We start from the raw sequence: 9,833 nt of genomic DNA on the forward strand, positions 1-9,833 counted from the left end.
TCCCACTCCCCCACCTCTCCACCCACCTGCGAGACAGGCTGCCCAGTGCTGGCTCCCCACCGGCGCACCTCTCTCCTCCTCCCGGGGAGATGAACTCACAGAAGCAGCAGCAGCAGCAGCTGGGTGCTGGAAACGTCGGGGTCATGGATTCTGACCGCGACCTGCAGTCTGCCACTTCTTCCATCTCTCTGCCTTCAGTGAAGAAGGCCCCGAAGAAGAGGCGGCTCTCTCTGGCTTCTCTCTTCCGAAGACGAGGCCGGGACACTAAATCAGGCCGCCAGCAGTCCAGGGACCTCCAGCACCCCGGGTCAGGGGGCATTGCAGGAGTGGACGGCATCGCCAGCATCGAGAGCATCCACTCTGAAATGTGCAACGACAAGAACTCGGCCTTCTTTTCTGCGGCGGGGACAGGAGCCGCCTTCGCCGCCGCCTCGTTGTCCTCCGCCTCAGGGCCTTCTTATGCTGCTACCAGCTCCTCAGCTAAGGCTGGGGGAGCAGCAGGGGCGGAACTACTGGAGTGCCCACTGTGCCTTCTACGCCTCTCCAGGGAGAGCTTCCCCGACATCATGACGTGCCACCACCGCTCCTGCAGCGACTGCCTGCGCCAGTATCTGCGCATCGAGATCTCGGAGTCACGCATCAACATCAGCTGCCCCGAGTGTGCCGAGCGGTTCAACCCACACGACATCCGTATGATTCTGGGGGACCAAGTGCTGATGGAGAAATATGAGGAGTTCATGCTGAGGAGGTGGCTGGTCGCAGATCCGGACTGCCGCTGGTGTCCCGCACCAGACTGTGGGTAAGCAGCCGGCGCAGACGCACTTCATGCAAAACACTTTGTATTAAAATCCATTCTGAGTGAACCCGTGTTGGTTCTTTACATGTAAACAACCAAACCACATCACACTGTGAGCTTAGCAACAAGATGTTACTACGTTAATATTTCTGATAATTGACTGAGCACTAAATATTTTGAACATGTTGTTAGCTCCAAGCAGCAAATATAAACATCTTCATTGTGTAAAATGGACGAATACTGTTTTTGAGGTCATTCTTCTTCCTCTACCACATTTAGAGCAAGTAAGAATTTTAAGTTACTCTCAACCATTAGTGTTTATTCATGTTATGTGCGTAAACTGACGTGTAGCTTTTTATTTGAACTGTGATCTTTGAGCCAATCCTGTTGCTATGGCGTCTAAACTTTTTTGCACTGGGGCTAAAATGGCCCAGTTGAGATTAGCCAGGGGGCCAAATTTTCTTGCAAATAAAACGAAAAACTGTTATTCTGAATTACTAAAACAGGATCAGTTTTTGACCACAACAGCAATATTAATATTCAGTTTTCATATTGGAGCATTCCTGCTTTTACTGACAAAAATTGGAAAGTGTAAAATCACTGCAACTCTTAAAAAGGGTGTTGGATATTTGTTTTAATGAAACAGTCATACGTTTCTTTTCTTTTTTTGTCTATTCTCAGCCAGAAGTTTCTACTTCTGGCTGGTATAAATTTGATGAATGTGAATTGGAATGTGCTTCCAAGTCAGTATTTGTCTTTTATTAGGTGTTTTACTCCAAAACAGAAGATTTTTAGGTGTTAACTAACATTTCCAATTTAAGAAAAATCTGTCACTAAATGTCTGTCATATTTAAAATCTAACTATTCAGCATTAATCTATATCAGCTCCAAAATTTATACCGCAGGAAAGTGTTCAGATGGGTGTAAATGTCCCCTGGGCACAGTTTGGACCCCACTGGTGTCCGGTGTCTGTCTGGGCTCACATCGAAGCCCTCTGTCTGGGCTCTAGACGGGGATCTCAGTGTAAATTGATCCAGAGCAGAGGAAGTCTCCCAGGCCCTCAGTGGCTCTGTGATTAAACATTAGCCCTGAGGTCAGGCCCAACTGCTACACAAACCTCCAGAACGTCATTTAAGCCCTGAAATGTGACTCGCTAGTGTTTAACATCACTTTATGGGATCGGATTGAGGTTGATGATTAGCAGCCTCCCTGAATGGAGCATCACTCCACAGTCCATGCCGTTTTAAATCTGACCTTTAAAAACAGTTTCAAATATTCAGTGTGCATTCATACATGAACAGTATAAATTCATTACACCTAGCTTTATTTTTTTCCCATGATGCAAAAAATGTGTTTGTTTTTTTTCTCAACAGTCCTGATGGATTAGAGAAAATTTCTGTATCGATCGTATTGAGCTGTAGAGTTTGCAGGTCAAAGTATAAAATATAGACCAGAAGATTTATCACAATATTTTATAGTAGTATTGTGATTACAATAAAAGTGACAATACTATTTATTACTAATTTTTCAGGTAAACGGCATAGCAATCATGGCTCCACAGATACAAATACAACTCTTGAAAATACTTGCAACCCATTTCTTTTAAACATCAGTCATATAAAAAAGTATTGATATTTGTTGATACAACCAATGAAAGAACGGTGGAAAAATAGTCAAGTTAACAATCTTAACACAGACAAGTTTGATGGATTTTAAACATTAATTGAAATTTATTGCAACAATAAATCAAAATCCTTATAAGAAACTTATCATGATTAGTGATAAATGATATGATACAATAAATACCCAGCACTATTTGCAGCTGTTCACAAAAATAAACTCTTTTTGCATTTTTATTTTATTGTGCCAACAATTATATTTAATGTATAGCAAACAGAGTCCCATAATCCTCCCCCCTACCCCCCAGAGTTGTGACCATCACATATTGAAGCGATTTATTTATTTATTTTGTTGCTGTTTCCCAGATATGCAGTGATAGCTTTTGGCTGTGCCAGCTGTCCAAAGATCACATGCGGCAGGGAGGGCTGCGGCACGGAGTTCTGCTACCACTGCAAGCAGCGGTGGCACCCCAACCAAACGTGTGACGCGGCACGCCAGCAGAGAGCCCAGAGTCTCCGCTTGAGAACCGTGCGCTCGTCCTCCCTCAGCTACAGTCAGGAGAGCGGTGCCGCAGGTGGGCTGCTCCAGAAAGCACAGAACCATGTCCAGTAACTTAGAGAATTATTAAAAAGTTCATTTATTTCACTTGGCAAAACACATTATATGGATTAAACACACATAAGCTAATGTTTTTAAGCCCTTAACTGGATTAGGATTTTCTGCCTACAGTAATGAAAAAAACACCATAGAAGATCAGAATGTTACATGAAGCTAATTAAAATAACTTTTGACTTTGATTTTAATAAGCTAAAATCTTTATTTTAATGATTAAAATTTTTTTTGAATTAAATAGTTTTACATCAATAGTATTCTAATACTTCTTTTATAATTGAATCACTTTATGTATTATTTTCAAAAGCTTGTTTTCAGCTGATGACTTTTCCTCATCAAAGTGAGGAAAAGTTACAACTGCTTTTTGTGCAGTTGTAATGCTGCACAAAAAGCAGCATTACAACTGCTGCTTTTTGTGTCTTTTTTTTTGCCATTTTTGTATTTTTTCTGCCACAATGAAAGTTAGTAGAATAATGTGAAAAAATCAAAGCAAAGCTATATATCAAAATAAAAGGTGAATGTTTTTTTTTATGTTCTATTTTTTCTTTTACTGTTTATTGGACTGTTTTAGTTCATGATTTATCAGACTTTTCATCAGTTGAGTATAAATTTGGAGCTCGGCAGAGACCAGCTGTCCAGTGCTGCTAAAGTGTAATGCTTGTCTGGTCTATTTATTTCCATTTAGAGCGCCGTCTCTGATGTGTGTGTTTTTTTTTCTTTCCTGTCCATCATGTTCTGTTTTGTTGCAGCCGACGACATTAAGCCATGTCCTTGCTGCGCCGCTTACATCGTCAAAATGAATGACGGGAGCTGTAACCACATGACCTGTGCTGTCTGTGGCTGTGAGTTCTGCTGGCTCTGCATGAAGGAGATCTCAGACTTGCACTACTTGAGGTAAGAATCGAACGCCAAGTCCAGAACAGTCAGTTTAAACAGTAAGGAGAGGGTGTTTTTTAATCAGGTTGAATTGCAATCAACTTTGGGTTGAGAATGTTGAACGAAAATGTTGTTTCACAGTAGGAGAAACCAATAAATGAACCTTGATTTGTCTTCATTTTGGGAAATCAGCGATTGCCTGATACTGACATAAGAAACAGATGTTAACTTCCTCCACAAATATCTGAAACTCAGCTTCTGTCCCTTTTTGCTTTTTATGTATGTGTACAGTTAACAGCAGTCGGCTCACTGTGGCCAACTTGACAACTTTTCTTGCTATATTTAACAACTTTTCAAACAAACAGTAGCCAGAAAACTGCAACCGACACGCTCCTAATTACTATTGAAATTCATCTTCTGTTGTGTTGTTTCACATCTTGTGTGTCTTTATTTTTTGCCTCTGTATTGATGGGTAATATAATATTTTCATCAGTTTGGTGAAAGTTGACCGTTGTGCTGCTGGTTTCAGTCCGTCAGGCTGTACGTTCTGGGGGAAGAAGCCTTGGAGCAGGAAGAAGAAGATCCTTTGGCAGCTGGGAACACTAGTGGGCGCTCCTGTTGGAATTGCACTGATTGCTGGGATAGCCATCCCTGCCATGATCATCGGCATACCTGTATACGTGGGCAGGAAGGTGAGACAGAACAACACCGAGGGGAAATCTTTCCTTTTTTCCTGCTTTACTCATGGATAATTTGCAGATGAATCTGTGTGCTTGGTTATATCCAGATATTTTCCACTTAACTGGTCTGAGTATAGTGAATTTTTATTTCTGTTGCAAACTGCTAATTTAGTCTAAGGACATTCTTGTGTGAGGAGTTATAGTTTCTCTTTCCAATAATGTGGCGTTACTAAGACTCTCCAGAATCCCCCGGCGAAGCCTGCCAAAAGAAGAAGCCAGAGCCAAGAGACATTTCTTTCCTTCTCTAAAGTAAATAAAACAATGTCTAGACTCTATGGCTGCAACCAGGCATTATTTTAGTTATCGATTATTCTAACAATTAATTCTGAAGTTTTTTAGCCTCTCAAACCTCTTCTGTTCAATAGTAGAAATGCATTAAAATATGAAAATAGACAAATTCAGCTCCATAAAATCATAGTATTGCCTAAAATGCAATAACAGCATTCTTATAGTGAAAACTTTTTTTTTTACAAAAACTTTTAAAAAAATCCTAACAGCGTGTGAAAAGCTCAGCCCTTGAGTTTTGAGTTGAACACATTTACAGACAAAGAAGTTTTTTTTTGTCTTCGATGCGAAATGTTTATATTTTTTGTACAGTTTTGGCCTCATATTGACTCAATATTTTGAGAGTAAGTGTCCTCTTTTTCTTTTTTTTTTTTTTAGTCTGCATAATTAATCGATACTGAATTAGTTGATGATCACTTCAATAAATGGATTCATCACGATTAATTGTTTCAGCTCTACTAGATTTAATGAAGACTGTCGGGGTTTCTCTACACAGCTCTGACCAACCTTTAAGAAAGTCGCTCTTAAGTCATGTCCTGCAGTTTAACTGGCATCCAGTCAGAATGGAAACAGCCTGGCAGTTACAGGGTTAACTCTCCCTCATGTCTGGACTGTCCCCGTCAGATCCATAACCGCTATGAAGGCAAGGATATTTCCAACCATGAGCGGAACCTGGTGATCGCTGGTGGAGTGACGCTGTCTGCCATCGTGTCTCCTGTGGTGGCTGCAGTCACCGTCGGTCAGTCTCTTCCTCTTCCTCTCTCTCTTTCTTCCTCATCTGTATCTTCACATCTTTATTGACTTTTTGGCTTGTGGCTAAATATCGTCCTCAGCTAAAGTTTGTTGTTTTGAGTCAGAATCTCTCATGAAAATTCCATTTTCTGAGCGAGATTCAGTCTCTCTGCTGCTGCCGTATTGTTTTCATTATGAAGACAGCTGGTTTCTCACATGCTGGTCTCTCTCTGGCCCCTCCGTCAGGCATCGGGGTCCCCATCATGCTTGCCTATGTCTACGGCGTGGTGCCCATCTCTCTGTGCCGCAGTGGAGGCTGCGGCGTGTCAGCCGGGAACGGAAAGGGAGTTCGGATCGAGTTCGATGATGAGAACGACATGAATGCTGGCAACGGAACGGCTGCTACCGGTAACTTTTACTGTTGCTTCTGAGGCTGAACCATGTGCTTTCCTGATGGGACTGAAATGTTCCATTGGATTAACTGTAGGGTCAATCAAAACTATGTTTTATAAAATAAGCAACAATTTCATTTCAACATCTGTTTTTGCTGCTAGTTATTGAATAAATAAGCATATGAGCATATTCGTTGCCCATTGCTGTGGATAACACTTGTGCGTCAGGTTTTATGGGCTTACCAGAAACGCGCAAATACAAAAGTTCCAGCCGCAATTTATCACGTGTAAAAAAACAAACAAACAAAACAAAAAACATTTGATTAATTGAACCTTAAAAACTTATTTTGATATTTATTTTGAATAAATTAATAAAAAAAAAATAAAACAATAAGTGAATCTACACACTTACACAAAAAGCTGTTTTGGAACATAAAGGTTAGTTGTTTTAATTACACGTTTACACAATTTAATTCTCAGCCCTTTATACTATCCTTCAATGACAATGAAACACTTTTATCAAAATACATGAGTATATAGAACATCAATAGTTTAAATAATACATACGTGCTATAGACATGTCTCCTGACCCCACTAGGGACAAGGGTGGACAGAAAATGGATGGATGGATGGGTACTATAGACATGTCAATAAACATATACTGCATTTGTTCTTTCATAGAAAACATAATTTTATTACCATTTGCAATGAATCAAAATCAAAAGTACAAATTATTGCTAATACATTGAATTGTTCCTGGTGTCATCTCCTCCATAGATACGACATCGGTAGCTGACACCAGGAACAACCCCAGTATCGGCGAAGGCAGCGTCGGGGGTATGACGGGCAGCCTGAGCGCCAGCGGCAGCCACATGGACCGCCTCGGCGCCGCCAGGGACAACCTGAGCGAGACAGCCTCCACCATGGCTCTGGCCGGAGCCAGCATCACCAGCAGCCTGTCCGGCAGCGCCATGGTCAACTACCTGCACAGGTGCTGTCCGCCGAAAGCGCTTCAGCCAGCGCGCCGTCTCGCTGTTCTGTTTCCGCTTCACCTAAAATGTGTCGCCATCTCAGGATGGAGGTCCAGGCCGACGTGCAGAAGGAGCGCTGCAGCCTGAGCGGGGAGTCGGCCACTGTCAGCCTGGGCACCATCAGCGACAACGCCAGCACCAAAGCAATGGCCGGCTCCATTCTCAACGCGTACATGCCTCTGGACAGGTGAGCGAGGTTTTACCTCATGTCTCTACTGAAGTCTCTGAAGCACATTTGCTGGGCTGCTTTACATGCTGCTGGTTTTCTGTTCAAAATACTACAATCTAATCAGTGAATGTGTTTTCTTTAAGGATGAAAACACCATAGAATCGTAGTTGAACACACACCGACTGTGCTGTTATCCTCTTCATCAGGGTTCCTACTGGTGTTTAAGATTCTTGAAAATGCTTCAATTCCAATGAGGTGTTTAAGGTTTGGAAAGTGCTTGAATTCTGAATAAAGTGACTGATGTTCAAACTGATGAGTTTGGTAGTAAAGTTCAGTCTAATGCCTGATTAAAGCCTAAATTTGGAAAACATTACTTTTAGAGTTGAAAGTAGATATTTTCATATACCTAATAATAAGACATTTTTTCTCACTGTCTGAAGTTAACTCAGATAAAACTTTTCTAACTGATTTCTATTCGATAAATACAAAATGTGGCGAGAACTTTTTTAATTTATTTTTAAAAATATTTTTCACACCTAATGGCTCAATTATTTATTGATCTTTGTAACTGAAATAAAGATTGTCTTTGTTTTTATACGTTAAACAACGTTATTGAAATTGTGAGATTTCTTTGTTAAATTAGTGTTTATTTTCTCAGACCAGTCAGGTGTGTGTGTGTGTGTGTGTGTGTGTGTGTGTGTGTGTGTGTGTGTGTGTGTGAGTGTGAGTGACTTTTCAAACATAAAATTTCAACCTTTGTGAAGTTGCCCTCCCCACCTCTTTTAAATCAAAAGAAATTGATCTAAATTTTTTGTGCTATATTTGTGCTGGTTTGTGCAGATATAATATATATAATTTTTTCATTTCTGAATGTTTTTATTAATATCTTTAAAATGATAGCAGCACAAACGCATGTTTGACACACCTTTTGATTAATTTGAAGGAGGACAACATTTTGTAATACTTTAGTTTAAAATGTATCATGAGACATTAATAAATGATATTTTATAATAGAGATTTGAAACTGTATTTTTTAAATTCATTTATATTGACTTTATCTCCTAAGTGTGGTGCTGTAAAGGTTGGTAAGCTTACACTGAAAGAGCTTGAATTTTGCTGTGGAAAAAGCTTTGAACCCTGATTCATGTTCTTCCCCTCGTCCCTCCAGAGAGGGAAACAGTATGGAGGTCCAGGTGGACATCGAGTCCAAACCCACCAAGCGACGGCACCACAGCGGCGGCAGCAGCGCCGACGACGGCGGCAGCGGCTGCAGCAACGCCGTCGGCCGCTGCGCCTGGAGCAACCCCACGGCCGGGTGCAGCTCCTCTGAAGGCAGAGGGACGGCCGCCAAGTGGGCCAAAGAGACGTCGGGCTCGTCCTTCAGCGCCGGCAGCAAAAAGAGCAAAGGCAAGCTGCGCAAGAAGGGAGGCGGCGGCACCAAGATCAACGAAACACGGGAGGACATGGACGCTCAGCTGCTGGAGCAGCGCAGCACCAACTCCTCAGAGTTCGACTCGCCGTCGCTGAGCGGCAGCCTGCCCTCGGTGGCCGACTCCCACTGCAGCCACATGTCCGAGTTCAGCTGCTCTGACCTGGAGAGCATGAAGACGTCGTGCAGCCACGGCTCCGGCGGCGGCGACTACCACCTGCGCTTGGCCACCGTCAGCCCCCTCCCCGAGGTGGAGAACGACCGGTTGGAGGCGTGTCCTTCCCACTGCTCTCCCCAGTCCCCCACCTCCACCACCTCCTCCCTGGGAAATGGCACGGACCTGTCGGTGCTCTGCTTCGTCACGGACGAGAACATCAACATCACGTGTGCCGGCGAACTGGACTGCAACAGTGGAGAGCTCCTGAAGGAGCATAACAACAACCACCAGCCGCAGGACGCGGCCGCGCCCGAGCAGCAGGCCAGGAACACCTGCTTACACACTGATATTTAATAAACTCCGTACCTGAAGTGCTGCATTCACTTTATAGACCACCTCCTTTCCTTCTTTAAGCTAACAGCTGCTGCTTTACAGTTTTGGTTATTCCCTAGTAAGAGATGTGTCTTGTTAGGATGGAGGTTTTCCATGGGAAGCAGCTTTTGAGTAAAATTGTTACTAGCAGCCATCTGAAAGTGTTAAAGTTCCTCCTCAGGCTGTTTCTCTGTATTTGTCATGTTTCACATAAAGCTGTTCACTGATTGGCTGCTGCATTGATCTGTAGGTCAAAATAAAGTTCTTCAGTTCATCTCAAATACAACGTTAAATAGATCTGATTTCCTGAGACAAACTGAGCGAGGGACCAGGCAATACGACTTCTTGGTTTGTTTTCTTCCCCCTAAATGTAAAAGTGACTGTTTTGAATATATGTATGTGTATATATATATATATATATATATATATATATATCTCGACACTGAACCGTTCCAGCTCTGAAATTGACCTTTACAACGCTAAGATCTACCGAGGGAGATGGTGCTCCACTGCTTTTTGTTCTGTAGCTTGAATCTCTCAAGTGTCTTTTAGTGCCAAGATAACTTTGAAATCTTGGGCAGAATTTAGCTCTGGAAAAGGTTTGAACCGATTTGATAATAAA

The 9,833-nt window shown here is 42.3% G+C and overlaps 1 protein-coding gene across 1 annotated transcript in view; it reads left to right on the plus strand.

Moving 5' to 3' along the window:
• LOC106953161 (E3 ubiquitin-protein ligase RNF19A-like) overlaps window positions 1-9,833 on the plus strand; it is a 31,128-nt gene extending 21,295 nt beyond the window's left edge. Inside the window, 9 exon segments of the mRNA XM_015041736.1 lie at window positions 1-799; window positions 2,782-2,990; window positions 3,778-3,922; window positions 4,434-4,596; window positions 5,554-5,668; window positions 5,908-6,069; window positions 6,831-7,044; window positions 7,128-7,271; window positions 8,422-9,833. The exon segment at window positions 1-799 is cut by the window's left edge and continues 2 nt beyond it. Coding sequence (XP_014897222.1) covers window positions 1-799; window positions 2,782-2,990; window positions 3,778-3,922; window positions 4,434-4,596; window positions 5,554-5,668; window positions 5,908-6,069; window positions 6,831-7,044; window positions 7,128-7,271; window positions 8,422-9,193 — 2,723 coding nt within the window. The 3' untranslated portion in view covers window positions 9,194-9,833.

The sequence above is a fragment of the Poecilia latipinna genome, unplaced genomic scaffold, assembly GCF_001443285.1.
Source record: "Poecilia latipinna isolate Pla-1442-1.1 unplaced genomic scaffold, P_latipinna-1.0 Scaffold566, whole genome shotgun sequence".
NCBI lineage: Eukaryota > Metazoa > Chordata > Actinopteri > Cyprinodontiformes > Poeciliidae > Poecilia > Poecilia latipinna.